The sequence below is a fragment of the Hippocampus comes genome, unplaced genomic scaffold (assembly GCF_001891065.2).
Source record: "Hippocampus comes isolate QL1 unplaced genomic scaffold, H_comes_QL1_v1.1 scaffold94, whole genome shotgun sequence".
NCBI classification, from domain to species: Eukaryota; Metazoa; Chordata; class Actinopteri; order Syngnathiformes; family Syngnathidae; genus Hippocampus; species Hippocampus comes.
Window position 1 is genome coordinate 3,346,625 of NW_017806059.1, and position 26,437 is coordinate 3,373,061.

The following is a 26,437-nucleotide window of genomic DNA, read 5'->3' on the forward strand; positions in this document are numbered from 1 at the left end:
CGTGCGTGCGTGCGTGCGTGCGTGCGTGCGTGCGTGCGTGCGTGTGTGTGTGTGCGCATGCATGCACACACGTGCAGTAACGGGTCAATCGCGGAAGGTTGGTTGCTTGAAAAGTAGATCTTTGGTCAAAAATGGTTGTGCACACCTGGCATAGAATAATTTTAGGAATAAATGTAAGATGTGTATAATTTTCCATGTAAAATCATATTAGTATACTGTAATTCCAACAGAGACAGAAATATATATTCGTGCACATTTTGCACGGTTGGTGTTCAAGTAATGCGGAACCTTCCTACCGGGATCTGTACGTGTGTCTCCTATGAAATTATCCAAGATCACATTTTATTTATCTGTTTGAAGGTTCTAGGTAAGGGTGTGAGAGGTACGCTTGGGAAATACGCTACGAAACCAAAGTTAAAGTTTATTTTAAACATTGTATTGTTTAGACACAGATTATTACCTCATCGCTAGTCATCCTTCACACAGCTGCTCCACTGGAAACAGAAATGTAATTCAATCCAAGTGCAGGCCACCGGGAAATCGGGATTTCACAACGCTACACATTGGTCCTCATGGGAAATATGGTCTTTCTTCAGGCAGAACACTACCGCTTTTGTCCATATGGCGCTGCCATAATCAATGCAAACAGGCAGTTTTAAAATGTTGCTTTAAGAGTAATTTGACTGTGCGCAACCACACGGGAAATTCTTCGTTACCTTTCTTGCTAATCTCATTACAGCCCATATGTAAGCATGTACTTGCTATTGTACATGATAAAGTGGCGGCTTGTCAAGGTGGTTACTAAACGCGCCACACATGACCAAGGTTAAGTGCATGTTGTACTAATCTCTTTATTTTTAGAATCATATTGTTTACCTTTTTGAATATTTTTCCTCAATGGATCACATTTTTTTTCTGCCAGGCTTTGTGTGCTTTGTATGCTTTTCCTGCAACACAACATGCACTGTCCTGTCCTCTGCTGACTGCTTTTTCAACCATTGCCCCCAATTGTTTTGTCTGTCACAAGTTCTTGTGAATCTATTTCTTCAGTCTGATACACAGCTCACACACAAACGTAAGCACACACACCCTTGGTGAATATTAGTTCAGTTGTTTTTTACTTATATTAGTAGCCGACCCCTAAAGTTTATTTGGAATACCAAGCAGTGGCTGCTTGGTAGCCCAAGCTGTTGAAATTGTTTATCACATTCTTACTGTTAATTCTGTAACCCCACAAATTCACAGTAAAGATATGCACATCTTATATTTTCATTAATTTCGTTAATTAATTTGGCAGGTGCTGCACGGCAGGATGCATAACAATGTCATATTTTTCTGAAACAGATTGGACAGTTTCAGTGTTAATACTGTTGCCACAATTTATTATACTTATTAAGCGTTACTGTATATTGAATTGGAAATGTAATCATGAGGATAAGCGGCTTGCAGAATGGATGGACGGACTTTTCTATTTGGCCACGGCAAGGAAGCGAAAGGTGACATTTTACAATCCACAGAGACTATATTTGTGATGCAGACATGATTGGATTTTTGGGGGGTTGTTGTTTTTACAGTCGGATAAACATGAAGCTGCCTTTATCGTTTACCATGCTGCTGGAATTTAGAGCTGTAATTGTTTGACAAATCAAGAAAGATCCTAAAAAAATCAGAAATTAGTGGATTCATATCAGATGGTCTCTACTCAGTAAATTTCACCAAAACTTAGTTGAGTTTTACTTTTATTTTATTTAATTTTTTTATGTTTTGTTCTAAGAGTGAGCAACATTTGCAAAGTATGTTTTTTTCTCTCAAAATAATGGAAATATGGCAGTTGAATACAATGTTATGTTGCTTCATTTAAAATGTAAAAGCTAATTTCATTAAATGTTACCCAACTTAACCCAATTTAAAAAGTTCAACTTTTGGGTGAATTAAAACGGGAGATGCAAGAAACCTGTATAATGGAGAAAAAAAAAAATGATAAACTGAAAAAATGAGAATTGATACATGTATTTGGATCATCAAATTGTTTTTGCTTTCCACATGTGCTTTACATATACACATAAACTCACATACATTTTCACCTACACTTATTTGCCAATCTATTGAACAGTTAAGTACAGCCGGAGCACGCTGGTGTCTGTCTGCAGCTGATGTAACTCTTTCAATGCCAAAACGTTTTCATTTAAAGTTTAAAATGGCTTACCTTCTTGTGGCCAAGGGTATAATAGGTAAAATACCTATCTCTACATACTCATCGTCCTCACCTTCTTCTTCAAGCAAGGTATAAGGAAGAAGTGACACGTAAACAGCGTCGTGAATGGATTTATGTAAAATGAGTCGAGGCAAAAAAAAAAAACCCAAACAAACAACCTTATGTTCCCTGGATGGCTACAAGTATAGATATTTTCTATACCACATTTTTCCCCTCATAGTCAATTGTTACAATGCTTAGTCGTCACACGTCGTTTTATAATGTCACACAAGAGGCTCCAAACGAGGTAAGAAAACTTTTCTGCACGAAAAAAAAAAAAGATCCATCTGACCACAAGGAATATATTAAATTAATATGCGGAAAATATTTACATTTTTGAGCATGGATAGGAGCAAATCTGTTAACTGTGACTGGCTTTGGCTCTTTGGGTCGTTGTTCGTTGCTTTGTGAGATTATTTACTCACACAGGGCTAGTCTTGTTTTTCTCTATGTAAGCTTAAGGTGCTTAGTTACACACTGTTAGAATGATTAGTCTTCCATGCCCTGTTGCGTCCAGCCCTGCTCTCTTTTATTTACTTTGACTTTTTGCATATAAAGACTTTTACTTGGCCCAAGTCCCTGTTTGCTTGAATGTTTGCAGATCGACTTTTACTTCGCCACCTTTGTCTCCTGACTGCTGCTTGGTCCAAATCCCCCTCCTCGTGTGACAAAATGAGGTTAACGTACAGATAATATATGATGGGGAAAAAATGCTTTTGAAGGGTTATTCTAAGGGGCCATAAAATATTCAAGTGTAATTTTATTTGCGATATTACGGTATCTGTGTCTCCTATCTCATTGTATCTGACAATGGGTTTGGCATTATGGAAGAGTTCGTTCAACATTTTTGTAATTTACTGTGTCCACCAATACTCCTCCAGTACAAACTACTTACTGTACAATTTGATGTGATTTTGTGTGGAACTTACCCTTGCATGTCGGAATGGCACCACACCACGTGCCGTTATTGGTGCAGGTCCTGGTGACACTGTGGTCCCCTCCGCTCATCACAAAACCCGGCTGGCACATAAAGGTTACATTGCGGCCCACGGTGGTGTCATCTCCAAATCTAAGCCCATTTGCTGGGATTCCTGGATCGCCACAAGTGATCACTGTTGTTAGGGATACAGCACAGGCATCAGGAAATGTGAAATGTCAACAAGAACAAGTTTAAAATGCTTCTTACAAAATGATGACATTTAAGCATCACTAGATCATTTTGACCGTTTTATTTGAGTATGGTCCCTGACAAATATCTTTTTGCATTTACATAGTCTTTCAGTTCAGAAAGAAATCCCAAGTTGTGAAAACACAGGAGAGGGGAACTTTTACTTCCAATTTATTGTTGGTCTCCCAATATCATTGTCTCTTTGTTCCGCATTAAAAAAAAAAAAAAATACTAATAATAATAATAGTCCTGCACGCACATTTATTTAGAAAGGCTGTGTGTTTCAAAGATACAGTTGTGCATCATAAAACTAGCTAACTATAATGCGAGGGGTACCCTGAACACATATGCACACTAAAAACCAGAGGATTACAATTGTGGAATTGATGAGAATGGGATGGTAAGGTGGTGTACTGATTAGCATGTCTGCCTCACAGTGGAGAGGTGCAGGTTTCGATTCCGGCTCCGGCCTTCCAGTGTGGAGTTTGCATGTTTTCTCTGGGTACACTGGTTTCCTCCCACATTCCAATGTGAGGTTAATGGAAGACTCTAATCTAAATTGTCCCTTCGTGTGAGTGTGAGCGCGAATAGCTGTTTGTCTATGTGGGCCCTGCAATTGGCTGGCAACCAGTTCAGGGTCTACCCAACCTACCGCCAGAAGACAGCTGGGATAGACACCAGCACACCAGCGACCCTCGTGAGGATAAGCAGATTAGAAAATGGATGGATGGATGGATGGATGAGATATATACTTCAAGATAATACTTTTGATGTACAAGAGGTTTGAAACCTTCACCACCCGTCTTTGTGAAAGCTGTGTGCTAGCATGCTAAAACACAAGCATGTGGCTCAGTGCTGCCCACGACAATGCCAAGTAATGACCTCATTCTATGTAATGGATATTAAAACTGCCAGCAGTACCTATTTCATTGCTTTTTTACAGACTCTCTTTGACCTTTCAGCCCTTATTGGCACTCATTTATTGAAAATCTTGCCTGACCTTTTCACCCTTATGTAATAGACCAGTTAGTGTCATATGGTTATCCTTTTAACCAGTCTTTATGTCAGGGGCGGCCAGTACGTCGATCGCGATCGACCAGTAGATCGCAGACTGGTCCCAAGTCGATCGCGAGGGGTGTAGAGAAGAAAAAAAACAAACAACCATTTGTGTGTCTTTGTGCATGTTAGTAATATATTTTTTGTGTCATGTACACTGCACACCAATCATCCTATCAGTCTCATTTTCACAAAAAGTATCACAAAATAAAATAAAGCTGGTAAATCGTTAACCTAGATGGCGCATGACCTGCATCACTGGAAGTTGTGAGCTGCAATTGCAGCTTGTGATCAGAGCTCTCGCGCTATATCTTTTATCGTTATCATTATTCTCATTCAGAGCTTGTTTCATGTACAATTCACCGAGGGCACGGGCATAGAATAGGAATCTGGAGGGCCGAGGGAAGCATTTTCAAACGGTGCGCGTGAGCTACGATCGTTAACAGGCTGCAAAAGTGTGTCATACGCCTCCGTATCAGGCTGTTGCTCATCATGGTGTGCGTGCGTGGTACCGGCTCGATCGCGGGAGGCTGGTTCATCAAAAAGTTGATCTTCGGTCCAAAAAGTATGGGCACCCTTGCTTTGCGTAATATTAATTAATGCTTAAAAAAATTTCAAGTAATTATTTATCATCAGTTACTCCCAAGTCCTTCAACGCTCTGCTCACCAAAATGTTGAACGTGATCTCATTTTATGGCCGCTTTAGGAAAGCTACATGCATCTGTTTTTAATATTCAAATAACAAGACAGAAAGTTAAAGAAAAATATTCAATTCAAATCTCTCTCTCTCTTTCTGCCTGTCTGTCTAGATCTGTCTGCCTGTCTGGCTGGCACTACTTAATAGCTATGAAAATGGGAGTTAGCACATTTGTCAAGCTCGACAATTGCATTTTATGCTAAACAAACAGGTTAGAATAAAAATACTGTGTCTTGTTTTAGTAAAAGAAATACGGTAGATCACAATATTTTTTATTTAATCATTTAATTCATGTATGTTGATCTCAATTTGGAGTCCATGGGCATAAGTTCTGCAAGCTTTTTTAAAAATAAAAATCGATATAAAATGCAAATTGTTGGAACATGTGAACAAGACACATTCTGTTGTAGAAGGAGCACAAAGATTTTTCTCCGGCTTATAACGTGTTTGCTCTATGTCTAAATACAGACAGGAACTGCCGAAGCGTCACTATATAGACAATTGTAAAAAATGCCTTGTATGGTGAATGACCATAAACCAGGTTCAAAACTTCCAAATATTTACCTGAGCCCATCACAATATAGTCTTTACTTTCGTAATTTAAATTAAGCAAGCAATTTAGAGGGATAATTAATCCATCCATCAATCCATTTTTGAATCCACTTATCCTCACCAGGACCACGGGCGTGCTGGAGCCTATCCCAGCTATCTTCGGGCAGTAGGCGGGGGACACCCTGACCCGGTTGCCAGCCAATCACAGGGCACACAGAGATGAACAACCATTCATCCATCCATTAATTTTCTGACCCGCTTATCCTCAGAAGGGTCGCGGGGATGCTCGAGCCTATCCCAGCTGTCTTCGGGCAGTGGGCGGGTGACACCTTGAACTGGTCGCCAGCCAATCGCAGGGCAGATATAAACAAACAACCATTTCCACTCACACTCACACACTCCATTAACCTGCCATGCATGTTTTTGGAAAGTGGGAGGAAACTGCAGTACCCGGAGAAAACCCATGCAGGCACGGGGAGTACGTGCAAACTTCACACAGGAATCGAACCCATGACCTCTGCATTGTGAGGCGGATGTGCTAACGAGTAGACCACAGTGCCGCCGGCGTAATTCATTTTAAATGTATTTTTGACAAATCCCGAGCATGCAAACAATGTTCAAGCGCAGACCAGTCAGAAAAAAAATCCTTGTATTGTCTGGAAAAACTTGACATACTGAGAACTAAACAGGATATCGTCTACCATTGGACTACTACACCAGCACTTCCACTGTCTTGAATTTTCAAAACATTTGTGTACAATGTGTCAACCTGATGTCCACAACAACCACTCTGAGGTACTCAAATTATATTGCTGCACGTTATTTTGAATACAACCTTCGACATGAAAAAAGTAAAGCCAGAAGGAAAAGGCAGTTGAGGAACAAATAATAATCATAATAATAATAATAATAATACATTTTATTTAAAAGTGCCTTTCATGCCACCCAAGGACACTGTACAGACAATAAAGGAAATACAATGTAAATTTAGTCGAGCTCGGTCAATTAGTATGAACTAGAAGACCTTGGGGGGGGGTCCTCGGAGGGAACTCTATTGGACTCTGAGGAGGAAAGAAAAGGAAAACAGAAACCTAATCCAAATGCAATAAATTCCCTAAAACACAGAATGTCAACACAATGTCAGAAACTGGATTTTTTTTTAATTGAAGACCTGTATTGTCCCTCCTTTGCGTTAGTATTTTTTACACATTTTTGCATTGTCAATTTTTATGAAAGAACAACTGTAAATGTTTGCTTACTGTAATAAAGACCAAGTTATTTACCGCATGTACCACATTACCTGCATTATTATTTATAATATGCATAATATTATACATAATTTATTCTGACTGATATATAGTATGAGTTACTCACACACGAGGACAAAACTGTAGATACCCTGCATTAAAGATCGAACCCCCCTCAGTAGACACTGAAATAACTGACAAACGTGATACAAAGAGAATTATTTCAAAAATAAATGAACCTGCCCTGATTACCGTCACATCAAACTCCGATCCTTGAGGGACTCTATCCTGCATATCAGGCTCAGAGCTTAATCCTGATCATTTGAATCAGGTGTGTTGGAGGAGGGAAACATCTAAAACGTACGGCATAACGGCCCTCGACGACCGAAGGCCCTTGTGCCTTCAGTTGTTATTTTGTTGCACAACCGTTTGAGGCAATCATTGCAGTTAAACGATTTAAAACAAATCATTGATGCTTTACAAAGGCAAAATATTTTTCTCCAAAAGTTCTTGAGAATCTTGACAAGTCATTGAATGCTTCGCACATTCAAGACACTGTACCTTCGAGAGTATTATTTCCTTACAACTGGGAGTCCTGCATATACAACAGTTCCTGTCTTACAACGGCAACGTTACTTACCTTTGTACGTCAGTTGAAACACGAAATAGTCAATGACTGGCCTATGCTAATGCAGTAGCATTTGTCTGAAAAACAATACAAAGCCATTCATAATAATAATAAAAAAAGTGAGTCCTGTGGTAATTTAACATGGCTTCCTGTTTTGTGTGACAATGTAGTTGTACGCTGTTGTGCATCTAAGATTCCACCATTCTTAATGTTGGAACCTGAGCCGCGTTCGGAAATCACTCCTGACACCCGTGCACTATTCTGAGAGTGTTTGTATTCGGAGAGGCAGAGCACACTCCCCTCCCATTAATTTAAGATCGCGGCCCGTGTTTTAAACCAATCAGTAGCTTGGGCTTGAACTGTTTCCACCTGCATCGCCATACGCACTGGCGCATGGTGTCCCCAGTTGGAGTGCCTAGTGTGCTCCGTTTTTGGTCCACTTAGAATGACGGCACATTTGAACTACGTTCTGAAATTCCAAACAATCAGTGTGAAAGAGTGTGCACTTGAAGCATATTTCCAAACTTGCCTCTTATATGTTGGTACCGTTGTAAATCTCCATGCTTCAATTCTGCAACTGTAACCATTGAGTTTAATTACCAAAAGGTTCCTGTTGCATCTCATTCCTCCAAAGGACATCCTCACAGAAATGTTGAAACGCAACCCTAATGCACCTTTAAAATCTGAGACAGCTGGAGCACTTTTCCCATGAGGAGTTGGCCAATACACCCATCAACAGGTACACAAATCTCACTGAGTTACATAAATCATTTCATTTCAGAAATGGCAGATCAAAGTACAGATTAAGGGTGCCATCATATTTGTCCAAACTATTTGTATTGTCTTATTCTTCTTCTTAACCACAATTTAAAAGCAATGCCTGATTTCCATTTGCTAATTTTCAGGAATTTTTGGGTGATTAATACTTTTGTCAATTTCTTCACTGTGGGTTTTTCTTTCTCGAGGCAACATTTTTATCCACATGTATCTCTGGTTACCAGGGACTGTGATGTTTAATTCAACTGTAATGCTCATTTACACAACATTTAAGAAACCAGGTCACTGCTAAAAGCTCAACCAACACACTGATTAGCATGCTGGCATGAATTCAGCATCTAATCTTAACATTAAACCTCAAAATGCAGTGTCAGTATAGAGTGATTTAAAAAAAATGACTTGCAAATCAACACACTTGTCAACTATACAGTCAAGAGGAATAATTATTAGTATTAAGTGTTTATTTTTTAACAAGACCATGAAAACTTCACAGTTCACTGAGCTAGTCTCTTTTCTTTTGCACACCAGCTAATGAGCTAATTCTTCAACGTGCCCTGAAAATTCAATTTTCCAGCCACCAAGTCGAGCAACATTTACTCTCTTCTTTCTTTCTCCATGAGAAACTACAGTCGCTCAAGCACCTCTACAGTAAATTGAATCACAGTACCCGTAAAAGTTGAGATGTTGATTATTATTTATTTATATTACTGTATGCCCTCTTTCAACAAGTGGCAATAATGTCCAACGATATAGTGTTGGCTTTTAACATAATATTCTAACGGCAAGAGTACAGTCCCCGTGCCCCACTATCGACAAGTCTGATTCAAAAAGAGAATCCAAGGAATTGTGTCACTCTGCCTGCCCTGAACAACTATTCAAGAGTCTGTGTTCAGCTGGAAAAGTCATGGCAACTGTGTTTAGGGACAGTGATAGAGTTATGTTGGTGGATTTTATGCCTAAGTGAGACAGCGTCAAATCAGACTGAAAAGATCTTAAACTACTGACCACTTTAATCTGACAGATTTCTACCGCCCTCTTCCATACTTCGCACCCTCCATATGTCACCTGTATTGCCGTCCACAGTTACATTTCTCCTCCACTTCCCAGCACTCCTCAAACCTGTGCCCCCCCCCCCCCGCTCCCCCGATATCCAGGACACCTCAGTTTCCCTTAACACACCATAGTTGCATGACCATATCATTGACACCTGAAGCAAGAGGATTTGGCGTAACCCACCTCTATTCCAGTTATACTTTTCTTTAACCTTCCCATATCTTCATCACTCCTCATGCTACCCTACACTCCCCCAGTACCTTCTTTTTACTTATCATTTTTCTCCTAATATTCACCAAGGTCAGGGCTGTTTTTCTGCACCTCATCTTTACAACTTAACAAATTTTCATCCCTCGGTACCTTCACTGTATCCACTTCTCCTATTTTCTTTTGTATTTCTTGACTCAACACCGCAGGCCTATAGCTTACTGCACGTCTTCGTCTTCTTTCCTAAACTTAAGTATTATCTTAATTTCCTCCCTAACCATCTTCTTTTACTACCACCCTATCCTAATCCACACTATTTCTATCTGGACTTCTTTTATCATTTTGAACCTCTTTCTGCCCCTCAACCCAATTCTGTAACTGCCTACGCTCTCGCTTACCACAAAACCAGCACATGAAGGTCTCAATGACTGTTGTCAATAAATAATATTTATTTTAAACTGTATATTATTTCCTTTGTTGTACCTATTTTCTAAAAAAATAAAATGAATTATTTCCATGGTGAAAGTCGTCTCTCTCTCTGGTCGCTTGCGCCACAGACTAAGAATGCCGTGAAAGCAACAGCCGGCCATCTTACGTTGCCGCTCGTTAAGCCCGCCTAACTTGAATACATTGATTCATCTTTGGCGTTTTCATGATGTTTTCTAATGGCGGAAATGCCACCATGCATTGCATACGGTTGTACCACTAAGTGTGGGAGAAGCACTACATGTACATTTCTTCAGTAAGAACACAATTTTTATTTTATTTTTTTATAAAGTATGAGTGTGTGTGCTACCTCTATGTCATGTTGTCAGAACGATGAACAATGAAATGAAAGCAAAGCCCATTGGGACAAAATTTGCATTGAAATGTTAACTTAACCTCTGTCAGTCAAGATTCACATTACTGAGATAAAATACACTGAAAGGGTGATACAATCAATGGAGTTGATTCCTTGAAAGGTTTTGATGACTCTCCACAAGGATTCTAGCGCAAAACATACACTGACAGAAATGTTTTCAGTAAGAACAGCTGTCAGGAATGGTGGTAACATAAAATGGCTGGCTTCAGCCACGGGGGTCCTATTGATTGTCCATTCATTTATAAGTTGGTGGCTTAGGCTGTCGATCGCTCGCTCGCAATGCAATGTGGTCAATATTCAGAAGTGCACATTCACGGTGCGCCACTGTGGATGAACACTGCAAACTGAAAAATGTGTTCCACTTCAAATCTGTCATGGCGCTTTTGCCCACTACAATAATGGAACTCAGTCAGCCTGCTTGACAGCGGGCAGGCTGTGAAGCCTTAATTCGAAGTTAAGCCAGTCGCCACAACGATTGCTCCCAAAGGCCAACTTCAAAGTAAAAGCTAGGATTGATAAAAGCATTGATTCTCATGTAGAGCCCAATTTGTTGTGATTTTATTTTGAACTTGACCCTTGCAGTGGGTCGTGTAAAGTATGATCAATCGTTGTTGTCGCAGCTGGCTTGACGAGGCTAGATCCAGCGCCAGCAACTACATCGCCGTTAGACAGTGGCCAAACAGGACCTAGGACAACCGTGTCGCTGTGTTGCAGGTCCAACGGTCCGTCAAAATATGTCATTGGGGTCTGTCTTGCAAAAAAAAAAAAAAAAATGCTTGGGCACTGGACCGTTAGCCTAGAGATCACACATCTGACACTGCAAGTCAAAGGGGGCCAATTCATTTTTTGAATGGGCCATACAGCTCATTTGTGTTAGATATGTATTTATATTGTTGGGGGTGTGTTTCACAAAAAGTGTTCAACAAACTCTGTGTCTAATGCTGAACTCTGAGTTGATCTACTCGGAAATAGAAAACTGAGATTCCGGTTCCACAACAGTGGATTTGAATCAGTTCAATCGACTCGGAGTCGCTTCACCTAGAGTTAAGCACGTGCACCACAACTCTGAAAAGCCAGTATCAATGGAGCCAAAGATTTGAGTCACCACGGTAACGGGAAAGAGGAGGCCTGCGTTTTTCACCCTTCTCGAACTGGACGTATTAATGCGCTCATACAGTGAGTTTGAAGTCATTTTCAGAAAGAAGTGCAAAACCGCAAAGGTAAACGAGAGAGTCTTGAAAGCAAGTTACCATGTCGCTGAACTTGTGGCTGAATCAAAAAAGTGGCAGAGCAATTAATACTTGCCACCTGCAAAGCCATTGTACAATACAATACATGCTGATTTATATTGTAAATGAGATGCGGCTAAAGAAATAGCCTGACTGCTGTAAAAACTAAAGACATAGAAAGAATGAGAGCTGTGGAGGAAGAGCTTTGTGTCTTTCATCGATTGCTGCCAGGATATCAGATCTGTGTTCATCCAAACCATTTATCGCACTGAGTGAAATAAATATGAAATATGATAAAATATTGGATTGATGTTGATTTGATTCATATTCAAGGTGTTATAATATCGCATTATTTTTAAATTTTCAATATAAAATGTACAGCACTTTGTATGCAGCGATGGCTGTTTGAAAGTGCTCTATAAATACAGTTGAGTTGAGTTGAGTTGAGATAAAAAACACACAATTTAACTTAATTGTTAAAAGAAGCTTTTTTTTTCACATTTTCAGCAAGTGGTGTGCCGCGGGATTTTTTCAATGAAAGAAATCTGCCTTGGCTCGAAAAAGATTGAAAAACACTGATGTAGATGATGGACATGAAAAAGATAATTGTCTGAAAATGCTACAACATCTACGCACGGTCTGATAACCACATCCTGATCAATATTCAATTCTCTGCACAGTAATGCGGCACCTTCATCCATGGGATCATTATTAAAAGGACACGCCATGTTTGTCACCTACTGTGCCAAATGGACCTCCAACATACGGACCCTGATATTTTGTTTTTGTTTTTTTAATGACAGACAGCAGTACCAGGCTATGCCAACTCGCCTGTTGACTGAATGAGTGACGACATGAAATGGACTGTATGGCTCTGAAAGGGGACGGCGACAGAGAGAAACTTGAGGTTCATTGTGAAAAAACCTGGTCCCGACCAGGTTAGGTTCATAGACTTTATTACTGCGGTAACTGACCGAGAGCTTAAAGTTACCTCTCTCTTTGAAACAGGCTCGAGCAGTGGTTCTTAACCTTATTAGAGGTACCGACCCAACCAGTTCATCTGCACATTCATCGAAGCCTTCATTACTGAAAAATAACAATTCAAGAAGTGTTCGATCAGTTTTGCTGGTGCGAGAAGGGAGTTGCTCAACTTGGCATGACAAATGATGCAGGTAGGATGTTGAATCCCATCACGTTCCGTGATGCATGTGAATCCATGTGGTACATATTCGTCCGACCACTGAGTTTTTTTTTTTTTTGCTCGACATAGTTAGCATGTATTAAAACATTAAAAAAAACACACACACGATGTACTATCACGACAGTCACACGGGGACAACTGACAGTCGCCACAACGATTGCTCCCAAAGGCCAACTTCAAAGTAAAAGCTAGGATTGATAAAAGCATTGATTCTCATGTAGAGCCCAATTTGTTGTGATTTTATTTTGAACTTGACCCTTGCAGTGGGTCGTGTAAAGTATGATCAATCGTTGTTGTCGCAGCTGGCTTGACGAGGCTAGATCCAGCGCCAGCAACTACATCGCCGTTAGACAGTGGCCAAACAGGACCTAGGACAACCGTGTCGCTGTGTTGCAGGTCCAACGGTCCGTCAAAATATGTCATTGGGGTCTGTCTTGCAAAAAAAAAAAAAAAAATGCTTGGGCACTGGACCGTTAGCCTAGAGATCACACATCTGACACTGCAAGTCAAAGGGGGCCAATTCATTTTTTGAATGGGCCATACAGCTCATTTGTGTTAGATATGTATTTATATTGTTGGGGGTGTGTTTCACAAAAAGTGTTCAACAAACTCTGTGTCTAATGCTGAACTCTGAGTTGATCTACTCGGAAATAGAAAACTGAGATTCCGGTTCCACAACAGTGGATTTGAATCAGTTCAATCGACTCGGAGTCGCTTCACCTAGAGTTAAGCACGTGCACCACAACTCTGAAAAGCCAGTATCAATGGAGCCAAAGATTTGAGTCACCACGGTAACGGGAAAGAGGAGGCCTGCGTTTTTCACCCTTCTCGAACTGGACGTATTAATGCGCTCATACAGTGAGTTTGAAGTCATTTTCAGAAAGAAGTGCAAAACCGCAAAGGTAAACGAGAGAGTCTTGAAAGCAAGTTACCATGTCGCTGAACTTGTGGCTGAATCAAAAAAGTGGCAGAGCAATTAATACTTGCCACCTGCAAAGCCATTGTACAATACAATACATGCTGATTTATATTGTAAATGAGATGCGGCTAAAGAAATAGCCTGACTGCTGTAAAAACTAAAGACATAGAAAGAATGAGAGCTGTGGAGGAAGAGCTTTGTGTCTTTCATCGATTGCTGCCAGGATATCAGATCTGTGTTCATCCAAACCATTTATCGCACTGAGTGAAATAAATATGAAATATGATAAAATATTGGATTGATGTTGATTTGATTCATATTCAAGGTGTTATAATATCGCATTATTTTTAAATTTTCAATATAAAATGTACAGCACTTTGTATGCAGCGATGGCTGTTTGAAAGTGCTCTATAAATACAGTTGAGTTGAGTTGAGTTGAGATAAAAAACACAATTTAACACTTAATTGTTAAAAGAAGCTTTTTTTTTCACATTTTCAGCAAGTGGTGTGCCGCGGGATTTTTTCAATGAAAGAAATCTGCCTTGGCTCGAAAAAGATTGAAAAACACTGATGTAGATGATGGACATGAAAAAGATAATTGTCTGAAAATGCTACAACATCTACGCACGGTCTGATAACCACATCCTGATCAATATTCAATTCTCTGCACAGTAATGCGGCACCTTCATCCATGGGATCATTATTAAAAGGACACGCCATGTTTGTCACCTACTGTGCCAAATGGACCTCCAACATACGGACCCTGATATTTTGTTTTTGTTTTTTTAATGACAGACAGCAGTACCAGGCTATGCCAACTCGCCTGTTGACTGAATGAGTGACGACATGAAATGGACTGTATGGCTCTGAAAGGGGACGGCGACAGAGAGAAACTTGAGGTTCATTGTGAAAAAACCTGGTCCCGACCAGGTTAGGTTCATAGACTTTATTACTGCGGTAACTGACCGAGAGCTTAAAGTTACCTCTCTCTTTGAAACAGGCTCGAGCAGTGGTTCTTAACCTTATTAGAGGTACCGACCCAACCAGTTCATCTGCACATTCATCGAAGCCTTCATTACTGAAAAATAACAATTCAAGAAGTGTTCGATCAGTTTTGCTGGTGCGAGAAGGGAGTTGCTCAACTTGGCATGACAAATGATGCAGGTAGGATGTTGAATCCCATCACGTTCCGTGATGCATGTGAATCCATGTGGTACATATTCGTCCGACCACTGTTTTTTTGTTTTTTTTTTTTGCTCGACATAGGTAGCATGTATTAAAACATTCTAAAAAAAAATCACACGAGGTACTATCGCGACAGTCACACGTTGACTACTGAGCGAACTAAATTTCCCACAGCGCTGATTGGACAAGCAATGTAATGTGATCATCTGCTGCCAGTGATGGCCAAACGGGCGTATCCTATCTAATTGACATGTTGAGTCGAGTATCTTTTAACTTCCTTGGCAGAAGCTCCGTCGAACCCCTGAGACCGATTTACCGAACCCCTGGAGTTCGAGTGAACCCAGGTTAAGAACCACTGGGCTAGAGTTACCCCTCTTTCTCTGGTTTGAGCTACCTCCCTTTTTGAAAACGGAAAACTCAATTCAGGGTTAATGGACTTGGAGTTATCACCAAACGTGCTTTGTGAAACGGAACGCTGGTATGTTCTCATAATTAGTAAAGAATAAAAAAAAGAAACAATTATTCAGGGCGGCCTGGTGAGCCAGTGGCTAGCGTGTGACCTCACAGTGCAGAGGTCACGGGTTCGATTCCGGCTGCGGCCTTCCTGTGTTGAGTTTGCATGTTCTCCCCGTGCCTGCATGGGTGTTCTCCGGGTACTCCGGTTTCCTCCCACATTCAAACAAACATGCATGGAAGGCTGATTGAACACTCTAAATTGTCCCTCGGTGTGAGTGTGAGCACGGATGGTTGTTCGTCTCTGTGTGCCCTGCGATTGGCTGGCGACCGGTTCAGTCGCCCCCACCTTCTGCCCGAAGACAGCTGGGATAGGCTCCAGCACCCCCCGTGACCCTTGTGAGGATAAAGGGGGTCAAGAATGGATGGATGGATGTTTACTCACTTATATTAAAATGACATACATAAAATGATAAATCAAGCACAGATGTGCCGTAAGTCTTCCATGAGGTTGATATAGGTCAGGAAAAAAATGAGCACTAAACGACTTCTGGCGCTAATTTGAGGACCACACCAGCATTTTTATGTGCATTCATGTCTGTGTTAACCTTATGAGAGATACATCGATACTCACTATGTTTCCAAGTGAATTATGGGAACACTACATTTAACTCTTTGGGCATTCCGACACCCATACAAACAGGCGTGACCCCTCAACAATGCACTATATAGGGAATTTGGATACAGTCATGGACAAACATTCACACTCAAATCCATATCAATGGAAATCGTTTTTTGATGGAGGAGGCCAAAGAAACAAGCATTGGCACAGCATGCAAACTACATACAGGAACGAGATTCGAACACAGACTGTAATTGGTAATATTGCTTGAGTGTGTCACTAAAACAAAAAGAAGTGGAGAGAATGTTGAGAATTTTTGGAGTCATGGATGATGAAATCTATTTGACAGATTAATATAATCTGCCATATGTACTAATCATTGCAATGCTCATTTGCAGAGGATTGATAATAAAAATAAAACTTTTCAATTCAGTGACAGTTCACTAGATTTATCTGTTGCTTTTTGTCTTAGGTGTCGACTTAAGTGTTTTTTTAAAGCCACTTTTCAAAGCTCATGATGTAGATTAAGAACAGTGACTGGCTGAGTTAATTATGTGCAACTGACAGTCAGCGCCATGACAATTTGTTTTTGTGTGTTGTGTGTGGTTGTGCGTGTCTTCAACACCCATGGAAATGCTTCAAATTCATCCATCTTATTTTAGTAAGCAGCAACAAAAGATGGGGTAATTGCCCACATGTATATAAAATTGAGTTACTGACAGATGTGCGTTCTATTCATTCAAACTGAGCACACTTCACCTCACAGTCAGTGAGCATTTATTTTTCAATTTCAACAGCAGAATTTTCTCTCTGTTTTTCATATCTATGGTCAATATTATGCAGCTGGGAAACCTTTAAAGTCAATCAGAATGTCAGATTCCAAAGATTTCTTCCTGCAAGTGGTCAACCACAGTTGGATTAAAAAATAGTTTTAAATTACTCATTCTGAGTGTTTCTGAACCTACTGGAAGCTTGAGGCATCATGGGTGTAGTTACTATAGCCACTGCAAGGGTTCCCGAAAGTAACATTTTAGTCGCCGACCAGCACGCTACACCATAGAGATACCGTACGATTTCCGTTCACGACACAACACAGTACATTCAGTGGCAAGTGATGTTTTGGAAATCGAGGAAGAGGATTTTTACACACAGGAGTCGACAGAAGCAAGCATTGCCAAACCCTGCATGTTTGAGCCGGTCAGTGGATGAGAAAGTGAAACTGATGACCGTGACAATGACACCGAGGAGCTTGTTTTGGGGTTGACACAATACTGCGCAGAGCAGATTGGCAATAGGATGGTATGATTTTGCAGTCCTACATTTTTATATATTTGCTCTAGCAACCTCAACTTGGTAGCGCAACATCTTTAGAGCTTTGAACAGTCGGCCGTGCTGCGCATGTGGGATTCATCATCATGTGTTGGTCGTACATGTAATGTTACAATGCAGGGACAATCTTGAGCTGCAGTTTCCATGCATGAAAGTTGGAGATGTGGATCATATGCACAGAAAAAACAAAGATAGCAGCAAACAAGAAAAGGGCCTGTTTAGAACACGCCATCCTGACAGGCTTTGCCGTGTCGGGCAGCTTGTCATGTAGTCAGAAGAAGTACATAGAAGAAGTAAGTTTTTTTTCTCCGATGACTCAATTCACAATCTCCATTATTAGGTGTTGTCGGTGCATGCAACTTTTCGGCCACTTCCTTCACCATTCGTGTCAATACTTCACCAACTGCCACAGCGAATGAACCGTTGTTTAATAAGTGTGAAAGCATGTGGAGAGCAAGTGAACGCAGAGAGCACACAGTCGCATGCCACGGTAGCCACTAATTCTTTGTGTTCTGTGACATCACAGCTCCGGAAATACGAGAGGGCGCGAGATTCAAACTGCAGACGACACATTCTGAATCTTATTTATTGATTAAACTGCTGTCTACCAATGATCTAATCACTTTTTAATGATAGTTATGCATTGTAAATGGGTACTAGAGGTCTAAAAAAAAAATTAAAAACTCTTCAATCTTTGGTCTGTGACCTTTCAACAATATTCCGTGCATATAATACTCACTTGTGCAGTTTGGAGCAATGCCAGACCATGTGCCATTAGCCAGACATTGGCGTGTAGGTACGCCTGAGAGGAAATAGCCTTCCAAACAAGAATAAACAATGGAATGGGAGAAGGTTGTGCCATTCACACGGGCAATACGGCCATGAGCAGGTGTCCCTGGGTTCCCACACTGCACAGCTGCAACAAAGGTGAGACATGAGAAAAGGTGAGGATCGCAGGGGAAAAGCAATCGTGGACTTCAAATTTTCCATTTTTTGACTTAACAACCTGACATTTGGGAGTCAGGGAAATAACCTGTGTTGGTCTCTAGGTGTTTAAAGGGTTTTGGAAAAATCTGTTTGATGTTACAATGATATTCATATTTATTTCTGAGTGAGATGATGCCTTGCTTTGGACCACATGGAGTGTTTTTCTTTTTTTAAAGACTGTTTAATGCTCATTAGAAAAGTTGGAAAAGGGTAAATGAAACTCATTGGCTTGTTCTCTCATTATGCCTATTTGCCTCAAATAAGCGGATGCAGGGAAGCCTTGTTTTTGTTTTAAGAGGCCGTGAAGCAGCAAAGAACCTTTCATCCATAGTCTAACAGCTTTATTTAAGGAATACTAATGAGCGAAGCAGGAGCAGCAATGAGTCACTCGCCGTCACGGCACTGATAGGGCCTCAACACAGGAAGTAGGCAGCTGTTAACGTTTAATGTGAATGTTTAAATACACTTTCAAAGATTTCATGCTTATAATGTTGGACAAGAGGCAAAGGCAATCAAGAAGAAGAAATTAACATTGTCTCAGTTACTGTGGACCATTGATAATATCATCATTGTATGAGTATCCTCAATTTACCACGTTAGTCTGCATTTGACTGAAAAGCTAACAATTTATCAACAATTTTAAGAGATGCAGCAGATTACTCCAAACCATAGGTCATCTGGGATGACCACATTGAAATCAAACTAAAAAAATCGAAGCTAAATTGGCATCATCAAATTATCATCAACATCATCATCATTACGAACTGCATTGCAAAAAATCAGTATGAAAAGTTATGGAATGTATGAATGAGTTAACATTATTGTGTTTGCTCGCATTGTTCCTCCGAACTCTAAACAGATCCAAAACAAGGCAAGAATCAAATTTAAGTGTTTCAGGTCAAATTTGGTTTAAACAGTTAAAAAACAAAAAACAAACATTTAGCAAAAACATTTAGCAGATATGATCTGACGCCGAGTGGTCGGCGTGGCAGTCCTTTTTACAGAAAAGGGCCAGTGACATGATGAACATCAGGTGCAACGCTGGAGAAGTCCTCCAATGCCACCTGTTGGTCACAAATGGAACACAACGTATCCATCCATTTTCCGATCCGCTTTATCCTCACAAGGGTCGCGGGGGTGGTGTGGGGGTAGGGGGTACTGGAGCCTATCCCAGCCATCTTCGGGCAGTAGGCGGGGGATACCCTAAACCGGTTGCCAGCAAATCGCAGGGCACACACAGACAAACCACCATCCGCACTCACACTCACACCTAGGGACAATTTAGGGTGTTCAATCAGCCTGCCATGCATGGTTTTGGTATGTGGGAGGAAACCGGAGAAAACCCATGCAGGCCAGGGAAGAACATGCATACTCTGCACAGGAAGGCCGGAGTTGGGATCGAACCCACGACCTCTGCACTGTGAGGTCGACGCACTAACCACTGGGCCACCGGGCCGCTAGAACAGAACTATGAACCTTTATTTTTATTTTATTCCCCCCCCCCCTCCACCTAACTCAAACCCCTATTGTGTTAAAATAAATAAATAAATAAATAAATAAAATAGACTTTTTTTTTTTTTTAACATTTGTATTGGTTGCCATAAGAGCACGTGTCAAACTCAAGGTCCGGGGGACAGATGTGGCCCGCGATATCATTTTATGTGGCCCACGAAGGTAAATAATGTCCGTTGACTTCATGTTCCTTTCACAAATTGTCTTCACAACACTAACATATGAGGCACTGCAAGATTTATTTGTGGCCAATCGCACCTTTAAAATAAATGGAAACATAGGTGAATGAACAATTTACTCGCTTCTGATTTCCAAAGTAGATATCCATCAATTTGTTATGTAAAATTGATAACATCATACATTTATATGGGTACGCAGTTATCATGGCCCTCCCAGAGAAACCATAGCTGGCCCATTACAAAAATGAGTGTGATGCCCCTGCATTAGATGACAGACCAATGTTTTTTTTTCAGTGTTGAAACCTGAAACCTATATTATTAGCAGCCAAGGAGGCCACTCACTGATATTTGGAGACAATATTTATTTTCATTGAAAGGACAAGTATTGGCGTCGAAAAATTGGCGTCAAATTCCTAACTGTGTTCATCTGCCTTGAAGCACATGTTGATTAAGCAGCGTTTCAGATGTGCAACGTCTTTTTTTTGTTTGTTATTTTTTAATTCGATTAATCTCTTATTGGCCGTCAGGATTTTTTAAAAAGGAGGTGCCGTTGTTTGGTCATATTGATGCACTCTCAAGTTCTTTCAAAGGAAATTATTTTTGAGCTGACAAATAACTACCAGGTTCCTACGTTTGTAGTACAAGTAAGTACAAAATGGGATCCAGACAATGCAGTATTGTTGAAAACAACTAAGATTCCTTTATTTGTTTTATTGTTCATTGTTGTATGAATTTGTTCCATGTACCGCAGTTTGTTTACAGCGGTGGTTGTTTTAAAGGGCTCTATAAATACAGATGAGGTGAGTTGAAATTCTAAAATTATTACATTCTTGGGTTTTATTACATTCTTGAGTTAAGTGCAAATGTGATGGCATTTTCAGGTGTTACTCCATTTTCAGGAAATTGACATTACAGGGCAGCGGTAGGGAACTCTGGTTCCTTGAGAGCCATTTCCTGTTTGGTTGTAAAGTGTCCTTGAGTGTTTTGAAAGGCGCTTATAAATGAAATGTACTATTACTATTATTATTATTATTATTTTAGATCTCTCCGATCTCCAACACACCTGATTCAAATGATCAGCTCATCGGCAAGCTCTGTTGAAGGCTGAAACGATCATGATCAATTGAATCAGGTGTGCTGGAGTGGAGAGGATATTACTCTCGAGGAACCAAAGTTATCTACGCCTACTATAGGGTGGTATTTTCGTCAGGTCATAAATGCCAGTAATGGTCTCCCGTGGATATAGGCGGTTGATGGTTCCCGACTGTTGTAAAGTTTTAGGTACTCAGTAATTTTTCTCTTGTACCCACTGGTTGTGTCTCGTTTTAGTATTTCATACATGTTGGAATCATTAAGAACTGTCAGTACCTAGGTATGGTAATCTGTTGTGTTAAAGACTATTGCGCATCTAGGATTGTGATGTTTTTCATCCTCACGAAGTAATTTTCACAGTTTACATTTTACAACTAAATGCCATATTAATGAGAGGGTTTCCACCCAATGACTCCTGACCAACAGAGGGCTTTTTGCAAGGTGTCTTGGCGACTGTCGTTTTGGCAACTTTTGTATGGAATTATAAATTATAGTTAATTTTGAAGACATTTATCGGGACAACCCCAGCTCGTCATCCTGCAAAGGGACCTCAATCGGATACTGAGGTACATTTTAGAGTTTGTTTTCTCTCTTCTTTACTGTTGGCCATCTTGGCACAGTGACAGTGGCATTTCTAATATGGCAGGCCAACTCACCAGACCTTCTGAACTCTTCTTGAGATGTCTGGTTTTCATTCAATTTCTCTATTATGTCACAGTCTCGCTCAATCACTCATTTCCTCCCATCACCCTTTTCTTTCACTCTTCTCACTTTTCCCCAGATTTCAAGATAGGCTGCCACTTGTTTCATGTCTACACTTGCCTCTGTCCCTACTGTCTCCTGACTGACTTACCAATATGTGCGTGTGTGTGGGTGCGTGTCGAAACAGGATTATGGAACCTGGTGTGTGTGTGTGTGTGTGTGTGTGTGTGTGTGTGTGTGTGTGTGTGCGTGTGTGTGTGTGTGTGTGTGTGAGTGATGTCCTCGCACACCCGTGAGAGTGTGCTTGAGCATATGTGCTCATTGTCAAATCTTAGTTTTCAGCATAAATCACACTTTCACATTTTCCAGGGAATTAGGCAAAGCAGTTTTCAAATTAAACTTGATCGAGAGGAGAAAAAAAAAATCACTTCTGTTTACTTTTCATTGAAATTCAAAAAATTCAGTCAGTGCCATGCTGGTCTTGATTTCCTCCAGCCAGGACAAAAGTGGCCTCAATGAGAAAGCATCCATTATGCTCAGCAGGACATCCATTTGACAGTCATTGGCAAGATGGAACCCAAAGGGAGCAGATACAGTGAAATAGCACAGATCCCAGATTTCTACCCTGTGGAACACCACATGACAGTGACATGACTCTGGACAAACTAAGGCTAACACGAAAAGTTCTGTCACCCAAAAAGCATCTAAATCTCTCCAGGGTGCAACCACGAATGACCATCTGGTGCTGCGAAGGAGCCAACAGAATACTCTGATGCATAGTAGCAAACACTGCAGTTAAATTCAATAAAACTAAACACACACAGTAGCCAGTGTAATTTGCCAGGACGTCTTAAAAACCCATAACAGGGCCTTTTTGAATACAGACGTCAAAATACAGTTTATAGTGTTTATACAGTAAGTCTCATATGTTTGTGCTTGTTGAATGGATATTTAAGTTATTGGTGTTTTTTTGTATTTTAATGGGAGTCACGGTGGTCGACTGGTTAGCACGTCGGCCTCACAATGCAGAGGTGCAGGGTTCGGTTCAGGCTCCGGCCTTTCTGTGTGGAGTTTGCATGTTCTCCCCGTGCCTGCGTGGGTTTTCTCCAGGTACTGCGTTTTCCTCCCACATTCCAAAAAACATGCATGTCAGGTTAATGCAGGGGTCGGCAACCCAAAATGTTGAAAGAGCCATATAGGACAAAAAAAACCCCAAAAAACAAATATGTCTGGAGCCACAAAAAAATAAAAGCCTTCTATAAAATTTACAATGAAGGAAACACATGCTGTATGCATGTAGGAGACTGGACTGTCTCAGAATTGTTTATGTTCACAAATGCCCCCATAGAATTTATTTTGTAATTTCCTCGCTTGATTATTTTTGTTTTGGTGCATTATTTTTGCTTTTCTTAGTGTCAGTGAAGTGATCATTAATTTCCGTTTTTCTAGGCTGTCTTTGAACACCTCTCGAGTCAAACGAGAAGAGAGAAGGCACGGAGTCGGACGCAGACGTGTCTGTGTTTGTCGAGACTGTTAAAAGCATAAATAAAGTGTACGTTTTAAAAACCCAACACCACAGCTCTCCTTTTTCGGAGCTGCAACATGTATCTATATCTATTTGAGCTATATTAGCCTACTATCAAAATCTTTTTCCATTTTCAAACATTTTTTATAAAGCTCCAGGGAGCCACTAGATGTCGCTAAAGAGCCGTATGCGGCTCTGGAGCCGCATGTTGCCGACCCCCGGGTTAATGGAACACTCTAAATTGTCCCTCGGTGTGATTGTGAGCATGAAAGGTTGTTTGTCTATGTGTGCCCTGTGATTGGCTGGCAACCAGCTCATGGTGTACCCTGCCTACTGCCCGAAGTGAGCGGGAATCGGCTCCAGCAGGCCTGCGACCGTTGTGAGTGCAAGCAGATTAGAAAATGGATGGATGGATGATTTAAATGGAAACTATTATGGGTTAAAATTCATGTTAATAAGTCACTTCATATTCCTGTCTTTTTGGGAATACATTTATTCATGATCGTGCATTGTTCTCTTTCAAAATAATTTAATGTGAGATAATTGTGAGAGTTCCCTTACATTTGCAGAATGGCTGTCTGCCTGACCACGTCCCATTGGGGAAGCAAATCCTCTCTGCTGAGCCGTACAGCGTATGTCCAATTGTGCAGGTGAATCGCACCTTGCTTCGCACTTTGAAGTTCCCTGCTTCTCTGCTGGCATGTGCAGGCGTGCCAGGATCCCCACAGGTCCCCACGATGTTGCCTGCAGTGAGAGATAACCACACAGAGAGCAATGAAAGCAAAAACACAAGCTTGTGTGCCCTTTGGCAAACCCTACACTCTCACAGATGAACCCTTTTGATATGTACCACCGTGAATCCAACTGTCAAGCAGCACAACAGAAAAAAATACTTTGGTTCATATATCTTTTGATTTGTTCTGAAGGCTGCAATGAAACACCCAAGACTCCAACGAGATGTTGTCACCAAACCAACAACCTGCAGGAGTCATACTTTTTTTAATGGTTTGACACCAGCCGCTCTCAATCTATAAAGACAGCGGGGTAGATATAAGTGGCAACATACTGGGGTTGTGAAATATGACACACGAAGGTTGATCTCAAGAGCCTGGCGCACATTGTCATTGTTCCAAATTCTCTTCTCACAGCAATGTACTGGAAGATACAGCAGTACTTTCTGCATATCCCAACTAAATACACCTCAATAACTTCCACTGTACATTGATATCTATCATTAGTTGACATAACTGTTAAAAGAATATTTGTTTATGAATATAAATAAGACCAAGTAAAATCCATGTCACAAAAAGAATCTTATAGGCTAAAAAGGGAGGGAAATTTATTCCTTGATGTTTCAGTTGCTCTTCTGTTATGTCACCTTTATCCTGTCATATAGGCCGGATGTCTCACAGTATATAAACTTGAGTTACTCACTGACACCTCAGCACGTCAAAGCTTTCTTTGAGTCAGAATGTCAACTTTCTTCTCTATCCAGTTACTTTGTATTTTTGTGGACGAAGACTTTTACTTTTCAACTTCCGTGTCATGTCTGCTTCTTCAACTTCCGCTCCTCAAGTGACAAACAAAGTCCAACCTGATAAATCATGTGAACGTTTAGATCTGCGTGTCCTCACACTGCTATAGGAAGGTTCTACTGATGAACGCGGTGGAGCACACAGGCAAACGACCAGAGGTCTTCAGTTTGAATCATTTCAGTTGGAATGGGGATAAAAAAACTCCATATAAACCACGTAAAGACGGTGACTTGTGTAATTTAATTTTGACCCCCTTTTCTTGCTTTTGAAATCAATTCCAATTATCCCATGGCTCAATTTAGCTCACTAATATTTACCACAAATTATTTTTAATGTGTCCCACCAAATAAAAGGGAATGCAAATTCACTTGTATAGCACATTTTATGTACAAGACAATTCAAAATGCTTTATGTATAACATTAAAAGCACTATAAAAAGAGACACAAAATATGACGATTTTGCCAAAACCATCATCTAATATGTTAAAAAAAAACAATATGTGAACTGAATATACTTGACAGTGTCTCACAAACATGCTCACAACTCCAGCTCACATGGAAATGGATTTCTCGGGTGTGTGCGGTCTTGCTGCGGCTGCCTCTGCTCCCTTTCTCTCTCCTTGCCGCACTCTGCAAGATGATTGTCATTGGCTGGATGTTGCTGTTGATCAACGCCAAACTTGAACGGAGCAATGTGGTTGGTTGGACTGAGGTTTACATGCAACAAAAGCATGGCGAAGTCTCATGACTGATTTTGTGCTAATTTCAATGTAAGTACCCAGTCAGCAAAGGCATCTGGCCCGGCTTCGGCATGAAGCCGGCACAGCTGGCCTGGTGTCGGCAATGGCATAACGCATGTGGGCCGAACACGGCCCAGGCGTGGCAAAGGAGGCACTGGCTTGACTCTGGCAAACCAGATGAGGGCCGGTTGTGGAGTGGAGTATTTGGGCCAGAAATCAATTTCCAACTCCGGCCCGAAAATGGCCAGCCAGTATTGAGCCACTCCTAAATCCAGTTTCAGATTTTTTTTTCTACACACAGCCTTGTTTTACAATTGCACACCGATGCGTAATTCCATTCATCACACACACACACACACACACACACACACACACACACACACACACACACACACACACACACACACACACACCAGTGTGTGCGTGTTTTGCACACGCACGTCCTAATTCTTGTGTACGCTCGCAACCCTGTCATACCAACAAGGCGTTTTTCCAGGAACTTAACTCGTGTCCTACAACTACAGCAACTACAATAAAACCCAGCAGAGTAATAAAATTAATTCGTCGCTTTTCGTTTTCAACAAAGAGAGTGTCGCTAAAATGATTAGAAGTCGTCTCCAGTTCGATTTAGAACATAATGAGAATTGAAAGTGCTCCCACGGATGCCGACACTAAAAGATCGGTGATTGGCTTATTTCGATGTCAATCTAACAGGAACACAGGCTC

At 40.8% G+C, this 26,437-nt stretch overlaps 1 protein-coding gene across 1 annotated transcript in view; it reads right to left on the reverse strand.

Moving 5' to 3' along the window:
- LOC109529648 (CUB and sushi domain-containing protein 3-like) overlaps window positions 1–26,437 on the reverse strand; it is a 447,797-nt gene that overhangs the window by 76,909 nt on the left and 344,451 nt on the right. The window contains exons 57-59 of the mRNA XM_019893029.1: window positions 23,998–24,180; window positions 18,179–18,355; window positions 3,184–3,366 (exon numbers count right to left, since the gene is read on the reverse strand). Coding sequence (XP_019748588.1) covers window positions 3,184–3,366; window positions 18,179–18,355; window positions 23,998–24,180 — 543 coding nt within the window. The remainder of the gene's footprint in view (window positions 1–3,183; window positions 3,367–18,178; window positions 18,356–23,997; window positions 24,181–26,437) is intronic.